At 36.7% G+C, this 21,034-nt stretch overlaps 1 protein-coding gene across 1 annotated transcript in view; it reads left to right on the top strand.

Moving 5' to 3' along the window:
* Window positions 1–21,034, top strand: part of DACH2 (dachshund family transcription factor 2) — a 299,991-nt gene that overhangs the window by 174,292 nt on the left and 104,665 nt on the right. The window contains exon 4 of the mRNA XM_055121151.1: window positions 13,975–14,147. Within this exon, the coding sequence (XP_054977126.1) occupies window positions 13,975–14,147 (173 nt within the window). The remainder of the gene's footprint in view (window positions 1–13,974; window positions 14,148–21,034) is intronic.

The raw sequence follows: 21,034 nt of genomic DNA, 5'->3' as shown, positions 1-21,034 counted from the left end.
ATTTGATCCTCAAGACTGCATCATTTCCCTCTCCCTGTACCACAGTGTAAGGCACTTGTCACAACACTGTTGTGCCCAAGCAAGATTGCAACACTTCATTACTGAACCGAAGTATTCAACCATCAGGGTTGCAGGGCTGGTCCATATACCTGAAATTGGCTTCAGACTAATAAGAAAATGTTTTCCTTAAGGGAAGAAATTGAAGACATGGGTCTGGTATATATGTATAGATATCTCTGTTCTCCTAAAGCTCACATTCTTTTCCAATACGCATTGAGACTTCCTCTAAGATAGACCACATGCTGGAATACAAAACAGATACTACATAATGTTCTCAGGCTGTAATAATGAATATTAGACAGAAAACTGGGCAAAACTGAAACACTTGGAAGCTAAACAATTTACTAATGGAGAGTGATTGGGTCAAAGAGGAAGTTAAAGAATAAAAATAGAGTATGGGAAATAGTTGCTTGTGAAAACATGAGTTGCCTAAACAAATATAATACAGCAAATGTTGTCTTAATAGGGAAAACATAACAATGCAAGTGCTTATTAGGAACTAAGAAAAGGCTCAAGTTAATAACCAAACACATTCCAGCTAACTGAAAAAGAAAAAGAAAGGAAGCCAAAAATAAACAACACAATAGAGATAAAGTTTAGAGGAGAAATCAACAAGATAGAAATAAAAAGCACAAAAACATCAATTAAACAAAGAACTGGATTTTTAAAAGCAAAAGAACAAACAACAAAGGAGAGGGGAAAAACTCTAATAAGTCTAATCAGAGAGTAAATGGGAGAGATTGTTTTACATAACACAGAAATTGTTATGCAATTCAAAAGATTATCTGAGGGCTAGGGGCATGGCTCCAAGAGAGAAGTGCATATTTTGCATGCACTATTTTCAAATTTGATTATTAGCACTTTATAATTCTTCCAGAACTGGCAGGGAGTGATTCATGAGCACCAAACCAGCAGAAGCCCTCAAGTACTACCAGGTTTTGTCAAAAAAAAACCAAACCAAACCAAAACCCTACATAATCAGAGATGACTATGAAAAACTATGTCATGGAACTGAAAATCCTTGAAGAAATGGATTAATTCTTTGAGTCCAGTGATGTCCCAAGACTGATTCATTAAAAAACAGAACTCCTAAATAGAATAATTACTTTCATGGAAAGAAAAAAATGATAATCAAAGTTTTACCAAACCAAAAAACCCGAGGCCAAGGTAATTACATTATTGATTTCTTCTAAACCTTCAAAGAGGACCTTCTGATGCTTCTTAGTCTTTTCAGAAAGTTGAGGAAGCGGAAATTATCTGGATCAGTTTATTCGAAGTCAATAATATCCTGATAGCAAAAGCAGAGGCATCACTTAAATAGAAATAACAGACCAATGTTCCTACATAACATACATGCAAATATTCTCAAGAAAATCTTAGTAAATCAAACTCATGAATACATTAAATATATTGTATACCATGAGCAAGTGGTATTTATCCCAGAGTTTCAAGGATAGTTTAATAAATGGAGGTCAGTTAATGTGAAACACCATACTAATACAAGTAAAACAGTCATGTGGTCATATCAGTACATGCTGAGTAAAACTTAAATAAGATCCACTGTAGCACTGTCATCCTGTTGTTCATCAATTTGCTTGAGCAGGCACCAGTAACGTCTTCATTGTGAGACTAGTTACTGTTTTTGGCATATCGAATACACCACGGGTAGCTTGCCAGGCTCTGCCGTGCAGGCGGGATAGTCTTGGTAGCTTTCCAGGCTCTCCAAGAGGGACAGAGGAATTGAACCCAGGTCGGTTGCATGCAAGGCAAATGCCCTTCCTGCTGTGCTATTTATGTTTAACTTACATAAAATGGAAAACTTTAATAAGAATAGTTCTTGAAGAATGTTTTCTCAATATTTTGAAAGCCATTTACACTAACTCATATGTAGCATATTATTCAATGTTGAAAAACTGAAACCCTTCCTCTAAGATCAGGCACATGACAAGGATGTATGCTTTAGCAATATTGTTTGCCAATACATTGGAGGTCCTTGGTACATCAGTTAGGCAGAAAAAATAATATGAATGGAAATTTGTAAAGAAATCAATTGCTACTATTTGAAGATGATATGTTATACTTATGAACCCTAGACTCTATAAAAATGATTCTCAGGAATCATAAAACTACACAGCAAAGTGAGAGGCTGCAAAATCAATATGAAGGAACCCATGGTTCTTTCAAACAGTAAGGTGGGTAAGAAATTTTAAAATGCTACATTCAAAATTGGACCACCCCCAGTACTTGCAAATCAGCATAACAAAAACCTGGGAATCAATTTAACAAAGGAGATGAAAGATTTGTACAAAAATAATTAAAATCACTGTTTAAAGAAATAGAAAATTCCAGGAAATGGAAACAAATTCCTGTTTGTTGATTGAAGGTGTAAATTTATTTAAATGACCGTCCTATCCAATTCACCACAAAGATTCAATGCAGTTATCATACATTGTTTTTGAATATCTAATATTTTATTTGATGCATAACACTTTAAAAAACCATAAATGATTGTTTTCATGCATGCAAGATTTCATCACCATACCCTCCACCATAATGTTTGCTTTCCTTCAGTAACAACCCCTACCCACCAATCCAGGTTTCTTCCCCACATAGTGATCTGCTCAGTTCTTAGAACAATTCTCAAATTTGCTGCCTTTGTTTGTTATTCCCTTACTATATATTCTCATATATCACATGTTAGACATATCATGATGTATCTGTCCTCTTCTTCTGACTAGCTTCACTTAGTATGATTCTCCTAGATTCATCAAATTAACAGAAAATTACATGTTTTCATCTTTTTATATAGACAAATAATATTCCATTGTGTATATGTTGACTGTTTCTCTATCCAGTCATATGTTCTTCAACAATTGGGTTACTTTTGGATTTAGGATATTGTGAATTGTGGTGCAATGAACATATAGGAATGCAAATATCTTTTATAATATTGTTTTTTGATCTTTGAAGCAGATATTCAGAAGTGGAATTGCTTAATATGGAAGTTCAATTCTTAGGTTTTCTTAGAAAGGTTCATACTGTTTTCCAAAGAGGTTGAAACAGTAAACATTCGCACTAGCAGTGAATAATAGCCAGCCTTTTATTTACATAGACTCCTAGTGGCTTGGTAGGTTTCTCTGTAAATTATTTTAAACATATGGGTCAAAATACTGATAAAATTTATATGGAATAAAAAAATTTATATGGAATAATAAAATTCCCCAAGTAAGCAAAGCAATGTTAGGGGAAATGGATAGCTTTTATTTCCCCAAATTTCTGTTACCTATAAAAATTATAACAATCAAAAATGTGTGGTCTCAGTTACACAATGCTCAAACAGCCATCCCTTAACCAGTGCACATATTCCACCACCAAGAAGCACAGTAAACCGGAGCTAGAGCGATAGCATAGCGGGTAGGGTATTTACCTTGCACACGGCCAACCTTGGTTCGAATCCCAGCATCCCATATGGTCCCCTGAGCACCGCCAGGAGTAATTCCTGAATGCAAAGCCAGGAGTAACCCCTGTGCATTGCCGAGCGTGACCCAAAAAAGAAAAAAGAAAAAAAAGAACCACAATAAACCTCCCCCACCCCTCCACCTCCCACCCCGCCTGTGTAACTGATACATTTCACTTTACTTTCTCTTTACTTTGATTATATTCAATATTTCAACAAAAAACTCACGATTATTGTTTGGAGATTCCCCTCCCCCCCCGCCAAAGTCAGACCTGCTGGAAAGGAAGCATTTGATAATTTGTTAAGCCTGAAAGCTTTGTAACTTTCCACATGGTGATTCAATTAAAAAATAAATAAATAAATAAATAAAATAAATGGAGATAATCAGGCTTAATAAACAAATAAATAAATAAATAAATAAATAAAATTTAAAGTGTGGTACTCGGAATCATGGAGCTGACTCTTAGAACAATGGAATTGAAACCTAGAAACAAACTCCAAAATATATTAACAGTTATGTTCAATAAATGGTGGTGATAAAAGTGGTCAGTCAGAAATTAATCTGTATCCTTGTTCCACAAAAAAACAAAATTTAATTCAAACAAAATTGATAAAGACCTCACTATACTATCTTAATCCTAAAATACAATGAATAAAGGATGCTTAAATCCCAAGAATATTTTCTCTGGGACACCTTCAATAAATTAATATCATTAGCAAAATAACCCAGAAACAATAATAGATGAATAGGAATACATTAAATTAACAAGCTTCTTTATCACCAAAGAAATGATGACTAAAATAAAGAAGATAGCCTACTAACTTGCATAAAATATCCACTCATCACATATATGACTTATATAGGAATAGTAGTAGGAAAGTCATAAAACACATATAATATTATAATAACAAGAGAAGGAAACTAAACTGTAAAAAGGGAAAAGGAGCCAAATAGGAACTTTTTCAAAGATCACAAAGATCACCAATAGTTTTTCATTGTTTATCATTAGGGACCTGAATATCAAAACAACAATGAGCTATCACCCCACATCAATGATATTGTCACACATGTGAAAGTATAGAAATAGCTCTAGCTGATGGGTAACTGGAAAATAATAGGCACCCTCATTTATTGTTGGTGGTATGTTGTCTGGTTCATCCTTAATAGTAAACAGTAGGGAGAGCACAACAAAATCAATGGAGCTTCCATATGGCCCAGAATCTGCTTGGCATTTACCTTAAGAACACATTTAAAATCTATTTTCATATTTATGTCGCAGTGTTATTCACAACAACCAAATATATGGAACAGCCAAACTTCCTAAGAACAGATGGATAGATAAATATATTTTTGATATACATACACTATGGAATATTACTTATATGTAAAAATGTATTAGTAGTTGTTGAAACTTTGTAGTACAATTTAGATTCAGAAGATACACTACCTCCCCTATTAGTTTTACTCAGGGACGTTTTGGCTATTTAGGGAGTTTTATGACTCCAGAAAATTCTTGGTAGATTTTGTTCTAAGTCCCTATAGAATGTCATTAGAATATGAGTAATGGTTTTTAATCTGTCCAATGCTTTGTTAGGGTGGTCATTTTGATAATAATTCTTATAATTTATAAACTTGGAATATATTGCCATTTCCTGGTTTCCTCTTCTATTTATTTCAATAGTAACTTATAATGTTCAATATATAAGGCCCAGACTGTCACGGACAATGGTCCCTAGGAATCGACCAAGCGTGCCAGTATGGCAGATTTCAGATAAAACATTTGGGAGGGCCACATAAGTGCATTAACGGCCATGATCTAGAGACTCACAAATAAATCTTAGAAGAGAGCAGAACGCTGCATAGTTGTCTCCCAACCTGTGCCAGGCTGATTTCATCAGGGTACCATGAAGCAGGGCAGGTGTGTTCCTCCGCCTGCCCCTCAAGAATCTTGAGAGCCGAAAACCTCTGGAACCCAATTGCTGCCATGTTTACAGCCCACCTTGACAGTCTTGACCTGACACCCCCATGCATGAGAATGAATCTGCTGAAAAACCCAGGTATGTGGGACTTGTGACTGAAATCTCCAGGCTTGCACAGAGTCGGTAATGGGCCCCTTCCTCCCATCTCCACATCCTCCGGGGTATCTGGCAGTAACGCCCACAAACTGCCTTTGGGGGCCACATAAGTTTATTAATACCCATGATCAGAGACTGCCTCCATGCTCCAGGCTGCTTTCTAGACCGCACAAAGGCACAAAAAATCATAAACACTTCCAACCCATTTTCCATCATTAATGCACTATACTTGTTGGGGTTCAAATATGGTGTGAACCATCGGAACACCTATAAAGGCGATTGGAGGTCACCCTAAAAGCCTCCATCCCTCTCAAAGAGCCCGGCAAGCTACCGAGATATCCAGCCCACAGGGCAGAGCCTGGCAAGCTACCTGTGGCGTATTCAATATGCCAAAAAGAGGAGCAACAATGGGCCTCATTGCCCTGACCTTGGAAGAGCCCGCGATATGGCAGCATTAAGAAGGACAAACAAGGAGATGCTGATAAAATCTCAGGGCCAAACTAGGCTGCCAAAATGAAGAAGGACTAAAATGACTGTTTGCACTTTGAACGTATGTACACAGACATTGGAAGCATCCATCGAGGACCTGATGGTGCAAGTGCAGAAGATCAAGTATGACATCATGGGATTGATCAAGGCAAGAAGGCATCAAATACATCATGCCATTTTCGACACTGGAGAAGAACTGTTCCTCGGAACATGTGACAGTAGAGGCATCGGTGGTGTCAGTGTTCTCATCAACATGAACTTGGACATGAGCACTTATTTGTTCGAATGTCTAGCAACCTGAATTGGATGCTTACATTTGAATAGATGTGGTTTGTTGCCTGCAGTTTCTATCTTTGTCATCTATGCACTAACATCCAACTATGACAAAGAAGAAATTGAGAAGTTCTACATGGAGTTGGAGTAGTTCTATAAAGAAGACCAAACCTTCTACAAAGTCATTTTTGGTGGTTTTAATGCCAAAGTAGAAACTAGAAGGTCACCCGAAGAACTCCACATCAGGACCCATGGCATAGAATGGAACGGACAGGGTGAGAGACTGTCTGAGGTCATCATATTGAATAAGACCATCCATGGTAAATCGCAGTTCCAGAAGGCCAAATTAAAACCCTGGACATGGGAGTCTCCCAGTGGACAGTCCCACAATGAAGTTGACCACATCATATTCAATCGACGGTTTTATCTGACCGATGTCTCTGTTGTCCCAAAATTCCAAACGGGATCAGACCACTGTCTCCTACGTGCAAAATTCTACTTCACACAATGGGGAGAAAGGGCTGCAAAGTTTAAGAAGAGAACTCCCAGAACGACCACCAACTGGGAGCTCTTTGGCACTAGTGCAGCAATATGGGAAGATACCATCGTTGACAACATCTACAAGGAATACAATTGACTGGTTCAGCACCTCCATGATTGTGCGAGGAATGCAGAGACACAGAACGCCACAAAGAGTCTCCTATCTTTGGAAACTCTCGAGCTCATTCACCAATATTGTTTGGCGCAAGCTTCAGGCAATCACAAGCTAACATTAAAGCTCATGAATCTGTGCAGAGAAGCAATAAATGAGGACCTCAAATAGAGAATAGCAGCAGTGTTGGCCAATGTGGAAGAAGCCGGGAAAATTATTTGAAATACCCGCCTGTCCTTCGGCAAATATAAGACCAAGATGCCTGGCAACCAATGTCCTGATGGATCTATCACATCTTCCAGAAGGGTAATGGAAAAGGTTATCCACAACTTCTACTAGGATCTCTATGATAGCCACATCCACTTGCCCACATACCAAATTCCGCAGTATGGATATGTCGTTCCCAGCGTTCTCCCTTTTGAAATCCTACATGCCACTTCATTCATAAAGAAGCGTACAGCACCCAGTCCAAACAAGGTCAGACCTGAACACGTGAAGAATATGCCTCCAGTACTCATCAATACACTGGCTCAGCTCTTCATACGCAACCTGTCTGAATGCAAGGTTCCATTCCAGTGGAAAACCAGCAGGAACGTCCTGCTGTACAAGAAGGAAGACATCCACGACATCAGCAACTATAGCCCTATCTGCCTGTTGTACATCGTCTGCAAGTTATTCCTTGAATCATCCTGAATAGGATTTGGCAGAACACTAGACAAAGGACAGCTATGTGAACAAGCCAGGTTCTGAAAAGAATTCAGCACAATCTACCATATTCACACGGTGACCAAGCTCATTGAGGTTTCTTGAAAGATGCCGCTCTGTCTAACATTCATTGGTTTAAAGAAGGCCTTTTTTTTCTGTTGAGGCTGAAGCAGTCATTGAAGCCCTAGTCAAACAGGGTGTTCAAACTCAATACATCAGGATCCTCTGTGAGCAGTATTACGGATTCACCACCAGGATCTCACCATTCTACAAGGAAGTAATCATCAACAAAAAGACAGGGGTTCGGCAGGGCGACACTATTTCACTGAACTCTCAGTTCTACCCTCCAGAACATCATGCGACGACTGGAGTGGGAAGGATGGAAGTGAAGATAGATATTCAGCAATACACTACCTCCCCCTCACTGATGACATCGTTCTTATAACACCAAATATCAGCCAAGCGGCCTGAATGCTGGCTGACTTCGACAGTGAGTGTGAAAAGGTTAGACTGCAACTGAATCTCACGAAGACAATGTTCATGAGAAACGAACTAGTTCCTGATGTTCCATTTGCCTTCAATGGAACAAACATATCTGAATGCAGCAGTTATGTGTACCTAGGTTGAGAACTCAACATGACAAACGACCTGGCACCTGAACTGCACAGGAGGAAGACAGAATCCTGGACTGCCTTCAAGAGTGTCGAAGAAGTTGTTAAGAGAACAAAGAACCTCTGACTCCAGCCACATCTTTTTGACTCCACCGTTCTTTCTGCACTAACATATACCTCAGAGACCCTGGTCCTACGAAAACAGGATGAGAGCACCATTCAAGTACCCCAAAGAGGAATCGAAAGAGCTATGCTTGTAGTACCACCTTTCACTCAAGTGAGAGAAGGAATTGGGAGTTCTGACCTCCATCGATGTTCAAGAATCAGGGACTCTATCTGACTTGCCAAGGCATTGAATATCAGATGGGCTGGACACGTAATGGGATTTAGAGACAACCATTGGAGTAGAGCTGTTACTGACTAGATTCCACGGGATGTCAAAAAAGTGCGTGGCTGCCCACCTATGAGATGGTTAGAGTTCTTCGTCAGGACCCTCAATGAACGGTTTGAGGCTCTTCATGTTCCTGTAGCGAGCAGACGCCATTTGACTACACTAGCACGCAAGAGGGATGAATGGAGACATTACTGGCGCCAACTTGAACAAATCGATGAACAATGGGATAACAAGTGATATTAGTTATTGAAGTCTTTAAAATCATTTCTTAATTTTAGAGTGTTTGATTTATTCCATTTTATTTAAACATTATTGGTTATAATGCATTTGTTATAGACATTCAGTATTTTAACACCAATCCCAGTACCACTGTCATCTGCCCTCTACCACTGTCCCCATTTTCCTGACCACAGTTCAAGATTGATTCCATAACAGACCCAAAATAATTTATTTTATATTACTTGTTACCACTAATTGTTACCACTTAATGGCTAATGGAATGACCAAAACATACTTCAGTGAAAGAAAAAATTTGAAAATTGTTATATCTCACCAAGCAGCATTAAGTCCTTATCTGAGGTTTTACTATGCTGTTGTTGCTAATGGAGGCTTTTTTGTTAATTTTATTATAACTGAGCTTAATTGAGGTCTTTTTAAAAAAATTTTATTGAATTACCGTGAGATAGTTACAAGCTTTCATCACACAATGATCAAACACACATCCCTCCACCAGTGTACATTCCCCACTACCAATATCCCCGGTATACACCCCCCTTCACCACCATCTCCCTGTCTCCATGGCAGACAATATTCCCATACTCTCTCTCTACTTTTGGGCATTATGGCTTGCAATACAGACACTGAGAGGTCATCATGTTTGGTCCATTATCTACTTTTAGAATGCATCTCCCATCCCAACTGCTTCCTCCAGCCATCATTTTCTTAGTGATCCCTTCTCTATTCCATCTGCCTTCTCCCCTCTGCTCATGAAGCAGTCTTCCAGATATGGGGCAATCCCCCTGGCCCTTGTATCTACTGTCCTTGGGTGTCAGCCTCATTTGATGTTGTTCTATACTCCACAAATGAGTGCAGTTCTTCTATGTCTGTCCCTCTCTAACTCATTTCACTTAGCATGATACTCTCCATGTCTATCCATTTATAAACAAATTCCATGACTTCATCTCTCTTAACAGTTGCATAGTATTCCATAATGTAGATGTACCAAAGTTTCTTTAACCAGTCATCTTTTGTAGGGCACTCAGGTTGTTTCCATATTTTGGCTATTGTGAACAGTGCTGCAATGAATATATAGGTACAGATGTCATTTCTGCTGTGCTTTTTTTGTATCCTCGGGATATATTCCCAGAGTGATATTGCGGGGTCATATGGAAGCTCAATTTCTAGTTTTTGAAGGACTGTCTATATTGTTTTCCAGAAAGGCTGGACCAGTTGGCATTCCCACCAATAGTGAAAGAGTGTCCTTTTTCCCCCACATCCACGCCAGCACTGGTTGCTTTCGTTCTTTTAAATGTGTGCCAGTCTCTATGGCATGAGATGATATCTCATTGTTGTTTTGATTAGCATCTCCCTGATGACTAGTGATGTGGAGTATTTTTTTCATGTGCCTTTTGGCCATTTGTGTTTCTTTCTTGAGGAAACTTCTGCTCACTTCTCCCCATTTTTGATGGGGTTGGAGGTTTTTTTCTTGTACAATTCTACTAGTGTATAATTCAGTACTTGCCTGTGCTTCGCATGTGAAAATCACTTGGAGTCACAGATACACTGACATGTGATGTCAATATTAGCTTACAGTCTAAAGTATTTTAGATAACTGATCTTTAGTTATTTCATATAGTTGAAATCATGACTTTTAAAGATTTTCATGGTCATTTAAGTACTTAATAAGTTATATATTAAAACTTGTAATAGGTTCCTAAATTCTGTTTTTAGTTTGCAGTTAGATTGCATATTAATTGGACTATAGGTAGGTTTGTGGTTTGATATGACCTGATGATATCTGGATGATGTTGAAAGTCTTCAGATGATGAGTTGCCACGTCCCGAAAGGCTAAGTTGAACAGGGTCCCTGAGGAGGACGGAGAGGGGCAACAGGGTAAGGAGGGCTGGACAAGCAATGCTCATGCAGCGTTTTTATTGAACAAGCAACATACTTTTATAGGTCCCAAGGAGGAATCATACATCAGAAAAATATACAGGAATGTTCAGGATACATAAGTTTAGAATGTACTGGACTTCTAGATGTCAATGGTGTTTTTCTATAGTTACATCATTTCAATGACATTTTCCTTGATTGATACATTGATACACCTTAGCAACATGTTCTGCCATAAGAACAAGGAAATAGCCCACTAGAAAAACAAGAAAGTCAGTCCTTGGGTTGTGTAACCCCAAGACATTGGTTTCTGATAAACCAGCCTTTAGACAACACATCCTCAGGAGAAGAACTTTCTTAATATTAAGTAGCACAGGCTCCCAACAATGATGGAATGATATGCTATGCACTAAGTAGAATATAAATTGATTAGTGACTTTTTAGCCACTTGAGAAGTAAAGGGGTCACTGATGTCTACTTTGCTTATATAGGTTCATTAATATGTTACCAAAAGAGTGAATATGTAAAGAAGAATTGATGTATATTGTTATCTTGAGTTGTGATTAATGAAAGTGTTATATAAAAATCTACTTAGACCATTAATGGTTGCTATTGTATTAAGCATAATGTGAATATTTTAGAATTAAATGATAACTGTAATATATCATGGTATATCCCGCAAGAAGAATGTTATATGAAAAAATAAATATTTATATGAATCTAAGCAAATTTAGTGTTCAACTAAAAACAAACTTCCAGTTTATAGGGGATCCTAGTAACTGAGGCTGACAAGAAGAGGCTGGCAGCAGGGAATGGGAACTGGGAGCAAAGGTAGAGGGATATGAGCATTCTTGACAAAAGCATGGTGCGAGAATATTGCAAACATAACAAATAACATTGATATTACTGTATACAATGATCCCTGATAGAATTTCTAACAAAAATATTTAAAGTTGAAAATAAATAATAGAGATTACAAATGGGTATCTTGGATATAATGGTTATGTTATGTTGATAATGCTAACAAATTATCAAAGGAAAATGCTTCATAACTGCAATTTGCTTTGACAGATTTCTTATAAAATAATTTAAAGATTATGAGCAATAAGCATAATGAAAAGGAAAACATTTCAAATACTTTGTGAATATACTCTGAGACTTTGGAGTCATATAAAGTACATGGTATGTTTAGCTATTTGGGTTCCATGCCAAAAAATAATTTCTAGAATAAAAAAGAAATTTTCTTGAGTAATTTGATAACACCTAATTTCATCACTATATTGATAAAAATATTGATGACTGTTGAGTTTTTCAGTTTGGGCTTCTTTAAATTGATTTTTGTATGAGACCTGTCAGACTTAGAAGCCTGCTCTACTGTACTAGGCAGATTTTCAATCTTTTATTAATGATTTTAATTATTAAGCAATCATTGCTAAATGCCTGAGTGTGATGTTAAGTAGGTTAAGATCACTTCTTCCTTCTAGTGTTTTTTTTATCTGTTACATTTTTGAGGGTCTGTGAAGATAACGCAGGGGTAAAGGGGCTTGCCTTGTAAGCAGCTAACCCCAGTTCTATCCTTAGCACCACATAGTCCCTGGAGCACCACTGAATGTAGTCCTTGAGAGTGTATGAGCAGAAGCACTTCCTCAGCTGTGTTCGCTGAGAATCATCTGGAGGGCTTCCTGGGCTTCCTGAACATAACTTGGGAGACCCCATCCCACAAATCATTTAAGAGTATTATTGTTATTATTCTTTTGAAGAATGAAGTTTAAAGGGTTTCTAAATATACTGCATATAAATGCATTGTTAATTTTCTATTATGAAGCCACAAGAATGAAGAGATGGAAGTAAAGAAATAAGCTACTAATAGCTGGTAATTTTTTAAGCAGGTTTTCTTTGGCTTTTTTATGGGGGTCACACCCGGCAATACACAGGGGTCACTCCTGGCTCATCACTCAGGAATTACTCCTGGCGGTGCTTGGGGGACCATATGGGATGCTGGGAATCGAACCCGGGTTGGCCGCGTGCAAGGTAAACACCCTACCCACTGTGCTATCTCTCCAGCCCCAGCTGATAATTTTTGAACCATCATAAATATTACTAGAGAATTTCTACACCCTAATAAAACTTTGAAATGCATTTCTATAATCTATAATAATAGGAAAATTATAAGCAAGCTGTTTTAGAATATCTGTTAAAGATTACTGTTCTCTTAGCTTCTGCTGAAATTAAAGTGAGATTATTGTAAATAGCAATCAAAAGTACATTGTAAATTGTTATAATTTACCTTTTGTAGCCACATTGATATCTGTAATGTGAGGCTAACTTTTCTATCTTCTGTTCAGTGGTGTTTTATTTAGGGAGAGGTGTGCTACACTGCAGGTGCTGAGGGCTCCTTGCTATTTGACCATGGATCATTCCTGGTGGGGCTTGGCAACCTTATGTGGTGCCAGAGATATAACCCAGGTAGATTGCATTCAAGACTAGTGACTTACCCATTATACTATCTCTCTGGTTCTTCCAAAGGTTTTTTCAATAAATGCTAAAATGATATAGATATGTATATAGCCATTTTATTTTTGTATCCTTTTGTGATGACATGTGTGGCTACCAGAGTCATAGTGATGAATTATTGAAAAGATTAAATATGCATAATGTTTATTTCACCTTCCATAAGAATTTCTAAAAGCACTCTGTTATATATTGGCACTTATTTTTAAACTTAAAAATAACTGATATATTGTAGGGGTTATACCTTACTGATAAGGGCTTAAATTTTTAATAATAATCATTAATTTTAATTATTTATAGTTTGATGGAGAGTGTTACAAATATTGCTTTCTCAATAATTCTGAAACCTAGAGTATTCACATCTGGTCTTATTAAAACCATTATTAGGCCTCACATAGAAAGTATTAATTTAGAAAGTTACCAGTACTTCAATGTATTGTAATGATTTAAAATAAAGTTTTTAGAAACAAAATTATCTCTAGCTTTAAGATTTTTGTTTATTTCTAATGGGAAAAGTACAGCAAGAATGATTCCTGATAATATTTTATATTGCAGAATATCAATGATGATATTATTTTCCTTAGTTCAAATAATGTAGAAAACATAATAATATAATATGCACTGTCTCTTTTAGGACTGGAACTGCCATTTTTAATGATGCCTCATCCCCTACTTCCAGTCAGCTTACCTCCTGCATCAGTTGCCATGGCAATGAATCAGATGAACCATCTCAATACTATTGCCAACATGGCTGCTGCAGGCCAGACTCACAGTCCACACTCCAGAGCTGAGGCCTCTGCTGTAAAGGTAAGAATAATCAATTTAGATGAAGATGAATGTGTTAATTACATGTAAAATTTGATTAAATATTCACAATGCCATTGGATCTTCAGTGTTAACACAGTTCATTGACTTACTTGTTTAGCATATAGTATTGAGTTTGATTTATCACTGGGCCTGCTAAGGATTTTTGTTTGTTTCTCTTTGCTGCTTTTGTTTGTGTTTATTTCATGATCACAAGTCTCAGATATAATTAGCTTCTTATCTTACAATAATGAATCCTGTATGTGGGAAGCATGATCAGCTAAATAACAGCAGATTTGTGAGTAAAAGCTGGTGTGAAACACATTCCTGGTGTGAAACAAAATAAACACTGAATCTTTTTGGTGTTTTAAAGGCAAATGTGATGTAGCCAATAAAATGTAGTAAAAAGGATCTGAGTTCCAATTCTGATTCTGCCACTTTATTGCTGAGTGATCTTGGATATGACACTTAACCTGCCTGAACTTGTTTTCTCAACTGCAGAATAAACATATTGATCATATCCTCCTCTTATTTCATTGACTTTTAGAGATAATGTGAGTAAAATATCTGTTGAAAACTGTGAAATATTGAATAAATATTATATTTAGCATTACCATATTAACAACATTAAAATACTTTTTTTAATTTCAGATAATTTGGATAATGACACACAAATAGTATATTATGTTTCCTGCTTATGTTTGTTAATAGTTTGGCACATAGTGTACCTTGCTTGTCCCTAAATATCAGATGTGAAAAAGACTTTTTAATATTTATATTCATTATATTAACAGTATGAGTATATTTTTATTTATTGCTGATTTCCCTAACTTATATGGACCTGTTATATAACATTGTAAATGTATCTTATTTATTTCTTGATGGTATTCTAACTTAAATGACACTTTTTAGAAAAAGACAACATTATCAAGCAGAAAATTAGATACTACATTTAATTTTTTAAGTTATTTGACACTTATGCTTTTGGTATATGTAATTACCTCATCTCACTGCCACCAAATTGCCAAAGATCCCACCAGTGCCACTGTTGCTTTCCATTCAGTAACAGGAATAGAAACCCCCAGGTGCAAGGCAGACACTCTATCACTGACGCACATCCCCAGACTATATATTGCTTTTTAAAGATGATGTTGGAATACTTATTTAAGTCCTACTAAAATCACAGGAAGAATTTTTGCATAGAAAAACTGGGCCTACATATATATTAAGGGTGTTTTTTTAAGTATGCATGAAAAATAGCATATTTTACTTTAACTCTCTGACAAATTTTCCCTTCAAATTTATGAAATAGCTACCCACTCCAGAATGAAAGAACAAATAATAAAAAAATATATTTTAGGGCCAGAGAGTAGTAAGCTCACAGCCTCGAGCATATGCTTCTCCTTCAGGAGGACTGGGTTTTATTTTAGGCACTTTTATTTACAACAATGATGATGGTAGGGTTTCATGAAAAAAACATTTTAAGTCCACACCCTTCATCAAAATGTCTGTTTCTCACCCAGTGTCCTATTCTTCCTTTCTGTTATCCAGTGATATGCTTCCTACTAAAGATCATTTCTCATTTCCTGTTACTTGTGGGAATTTTTATTTCTTTGCTATGTTTCTTTACATCCCAAATATAGGGTTTATAATTATGTATCTGTTCCTCTCCACCTGACTAACATCACTCAATATTGGACACTCCAGATCTATTCATGTAGCATCAAATTGCATGATTTCATCTTTTCTTGTAGCTGCATCATGTTTTATTGTGTATTATGTACCATAGTTGTTTATTTTCCCACAAACATTTAATGATACATTTCAAAGACAGTCTAGTGGAATTATAAAACCACAGAGAAATTAATATTCTATTCCCATGACCATCATGAATAAATTACTAAATTCTTTTTTGTTTTTTAATTAAAGAACAGTGGTTTTCAAAGTTATTTATATTTGAATTTTAGGCATGTAATATTTCAACACCAATCCCACCACCAGTGTGAAGTGTCCTCCAGCAGTGTTCCCAGACTCCCTCCCTACCCTAACTCCTACCCATCCCCCCTGTCAACTTAATAGGCACATTGTAATGTTTCAATGGTGGCAGCTTAGATCTCATGTTCTCAGTTTTATTGATCTGTGATTTGGATATATGGCTTTAATCCTATGTGAAAAAAGTGTAGAGAGTTCTCAGTAAACTAAAAATTGAACTGCCATATGACTCAGCAATTCCAGTTTGTACATCTGCTCTAAGAACATAAAAACACTTCCTCAAAAGGAAACATGCACACCATCATTCATTGCTGCACTCAGTACAGTAGCTAGGATATGGAATAAACTTTGGTGTTCAGTGACAGATGAATGGACTATGTGCTACAGTTTTCTTATTCAAAAATCTGTTCTTGCATGAACATCTGTTCTTAAAGGACTGGAGCGATAGCACAGCGGGTAGGGCATTTGCCTTGCACATGGCAGACGTGGGTTCGATTCCTCCGTCCCTCTTGGAGAGCCCGACAAGCTACCAAGACTGGCAAACTACCCGTGGCATATTCGATATGCCAAAAACAGTAACAACAAGTTTCACAATGGAGAGGTTACTGATGCCCACTTGAACAAATCAATGAACAATGGGAAGACAGTGCTAATCTGTTCCTAGACATTTGGGTTCCTCCCAGATTTTGGCTATAGTGAGTAGTGGTTCAGTGAACATAGATGACCAAATGTATTTTCTGAAATGTTTTTGCAGACTTGAAGTAGATGCCAAAAAGTGAATCTGTTTTTTAGTAATTTGAATTTGTATTGGCTTTTAAAAAATTGAGTCACCATATAACCATTAGGTATATTATTGAGTTTCAGTCATATAATGTCCCAACACACATCCCTCCACCAGTGTACATTCCCCAACACCAATATCCCTCCTGCCACCACCCCTCACCCCCAGCCTGTCTCTATGGCAGGCTCTTTTCAGAAGTGAAACTTAGGAAGTTCTATTCCTTTTTTATGAAAGGTGTTCATATTGTTTTCCAAAGAGTTTGAACCAGTCAACATTTTCACCAGCAGTGATTTCCCCCACAATCCTGTCAACATTACCATCACTGTTCTTTATGATGTGTGCCAATCTCACTGATGTGAGATGATGCATAACTATTTTTTATTTGCATTTCGGTAGCAGAAAGTGATGCAGATAATATTTCATACACCTTTTGTCCATTTATCTGTCTTCCTGAGGAAGTTTCCCCTCATTTTTGATGTTTCTTAAAGAGTTCTACCAGTGCATTATATACCTTGGAATTTAACTGTTTTCAGATGCACTGGTGGTGGGCAATTATTTTTTCACAGTTTGCGGTATGTACTTTTATTCTGGTCATCATTTCTTTTGCAGTGTAAGAGCTACTTGTTTGATGCAGTCTCATCTGTTCATCTTTTCTTTCGATTGCTTGGTCACTGACGTTGAATCACTGAAAATTCCTCTAGTATAATGTCATAAATTTTTACTATGTTTTCCTCAGTAAAACATGAAGTCAGGCCATTGTTCCTGATATTTTTGGCCTATATTTGGATTTTGATAATATAATTTTTAGAATCTTTATTCTATATTTAACAATGATATAGACCTATAGTTTTCAATTTTGGTGGTTTCCTCTCTTGGCTTTTGGTATCTGGATAATGTTTTCTCAGAGAAACTCTTTGGGAGGATTCCTGTTTCTCTGACTTTCTGGAAGAGCATGCAAAGGATCAGGAGACAATTTTGTTTAAAAATTGGTAGTAGTTTCTATTAAACCCATCTGTAACCAGTCCTTTGTTCGGGGGAAAAACATTTTCTTGATAATATTTGTTCTGTTTCGGTACTTTGTTTTCTCTCAGTTTTAACATATAAGATCTTAAGAGCAAAAAATTATTTGTTTCATATACCTTCTCAAATTTTGTGGCAGAAAAATGTATGTAGTATTCTATGAAAATCCTGTGAATTTCTGTGGTATCTCTGATTTCTTCCTTTTCATTTTTGATTTGGTTCATTAGCATTTTATCCAACTTTTGTTTATTTGGCTCAAACCTGTAGTTTCTTCAGGGCTTACTCATGGCTTTGTCCTTAGGGATCATTCTTGACAGTGCTTGGGGGAACATATGAGGTTCAAGGGATTGAACCCAAGTCAGCCATTTGCAAGGCAGGAACGCTGCCCACTGTACTATATCTCTGCCCTTTCTTCTCCATTTCTATTTTTGTGTGTGAGTCTAACTAATGGTATGGCAGTATTGTTTTTGTTCTTTTTGCATAACACCGGGTGATACACAAGGGTTACTCCTGCCTCTTCACTTGGGAGTTACTCCTGGCGGTGCTCAGGGGACCATATGGGATGCTGGGAATCGAACCCAGGTTGGCCGCCTGCAAGGTAAACGCCCTACCTGCTGTGCTATCACTCCAGCCCATATTGTTTAATTTTTAAAGGACCAACTAGGGTTTATTAACCTTTCGATTTTTTTAATTTTCATTTTACTGATTTCTGCTCTAAATTTTACTATTTCCTGCCTTCTATCCACTTGCTACACTGTTTTTTGTCCATGAAATTTTGTATTAATCCTTCAAGTCTGTTTGATAGTCTAGCTGAACAGAATTTTTTTGGTGATGTGTTTATTTCATTGTTTTCAATTTTTATTTTTTAATTAAAGAATTCTGATTTACATAGTTATGGATAGTTGAGTTTTAGGCATATGTTTAAATACCAAACCCACCATCAGTGTCAATTTCCGTTTAACAGTGTTCCCATTTTCCCTCCCCATCCTAAACCCTACATCATTCCTGCCTGTCAACTTGAGGTAATTTTTAAAACTATATCTCACCATACTTTCCTGAGCTATAGAATCTCATTTGGAAGATATACTATGAATCTTGTGGAAGTTTCCTTGTATGTTTTTTTCTTTGATTTTGATGCTTTATATATTCTCTCTTGGGATTATGTCATTTTGGTTATGATGTGTCTTGAAGATTTATTATTTGGGTCTATTTTAGATGAGACCTTTCAAGACTCTTGAATCTGGGTGCATGCATTCCTCAGTTTTGAGGGATTCTTATCTATGATTACTTTGCCATAGTTTTCATCAAAATTAGCTTTCTAATTCTTTGGGACTCACATGATTCTTATACTGTTCCTCTTAAACTCATTTCTTAGCTCTGGTGAACTGTAGATTTCTTTTCAGACTGTTTTCAACCTTCTGTTGGTCTCCAGAGGTTTGCTACATCTCATCTTAGAACTCACTGATATTTTCCTCAGTTCCTGTTAGTCTGCTGTTGATTCCTTCATTTGAGTTTTTAAAATTTCACCTGATTTACTCTTTACCTCTTCACTTATAACTTCAAATTTATTTTTCTAATTTCTACTCTTATAATTATTTTTATTAATAATCTGTCCCAAAATTTCTTTGAGTACATCAAATATATTCATAGTGTGTACCTAAACTCATTACATTAGAGGTTAAGATATTGTTGCTACTGGTAGACCTTCCATATTTACTCATTAAGTTTGATGTATTTCTAAATGTCCTCCCCATTTTATCTGTTATAGTTTGGGAGTGAATCTTTGTACTTTGTGCCCTATCCCCACAAAGTCTTCAAAAATTTCAAATGAGCAGTACTCTTTTCTTTACCTGTGGATCCTCTCCCAGTAAGATTATGGCTTGTAATTTGAGGTATGGGTATTGATTATAGTGAATTTTCAATGCCATCTACGCCCTCCCTCTCCTCTGTCTGTAATTAAGGGCTCTGTAATTTCTTACTGTAACCAATGCCCTGTGAGGATTTTTTCTGTAGTATGGAAAGATGGATCTATGAAAGAGTTACTAAGCAGCCCAAAGTACCTAGTGACATCCAGGGATGTACACATATATGCAGCTTCACTACTGGAGGTATAAATTGGTGATGGGTGAGATGTGAGGTAAATGCCTATCATATATCTGCAAGGTTCTGGAGACCCTTAGAGATAATTATGAGCTGCATGGGGACAGGCAATGTACAGCAAGTGGACACCTTTTGGAGAAGAATTTTCTTGAATCCAGCAGCCTAGTGTGCAAAGTGGAGATTAGGGAATCTGACCTGCAGTGAAAAATACAGGGAATCTGTTGGCAGACATTCTCAGAATCCAACATCCCAGATGTCTGGAAAATGCAGTGCTGGTGGGGTGCATCCTCATAGCAGTACAGTGAACATGTAGTGAATGTCATGGGGTATACATGGTGGGCACCCTCAGAGTACAACAGCTCAGCTGTCTGGACTGTAAGGATTGGCAAGTGATCATATGAATTTTACTTTTCCCTTTGCTGATATGATGAAGCACATTGAATTTTGTATATTGAACTGTCTTTGATTCTCTTGGATATATGTGATCATGGTATATTATTGTTCTGGTATGTTAACTGAAAATTTTGTAAAGATCTTGTTGAGGATTTTTGCCACTGTGCTCATCTGGATCACTGACCTAAAGTAAGAAACATTAACTTCATAGAAGTTGATAGGAAGGCTTCTCATTTCTCTGATATTTTGAAAAAGATTGAGAGGTATTGGTAATAGTCTTTAAAAGTCTGAGAGTACTAAGTAGCTAAAATTTCTGTGCATTGGCTTTTATTCTTGAAGATATTTTAAATCACTGTTTAGTTTGCTTTCTGTTGATTGTTTTGTTCTGGTTTTCTAATTCCTCTTGATTTAACCATAAAAGACTTTATAATATAATGATAGTTAATGCATTTCCTCTAAGTTTTCTGGTTTAGTAGAAAGGAGTTGTTTATAATTACCTTGTGATATTTTAAATTTCTGAGGTGTCTGATTAAACTTATTTCCTTTCATTTTTGGTAAATTGATTTTTTTTCTTTTTATGCCCTCATAAATCTTCATAGGAGCT

This window comes from Sorex araneus, chromosome X (genome assembly GCF_027595985.1).
Source record: "Sorex araneus isolate mSorAra2 chromosome X, mSorAra2.pri, whole genome shotgun sequence".
NCBI lineage: Eukaryota > Metazoa > Chordata > Mammalia > Eulipotyphla > Soricidae > Sorex > Sorex araneus.
This window is presented reverse-complemented; position numbering and strand designations above follow the sequence as displayed.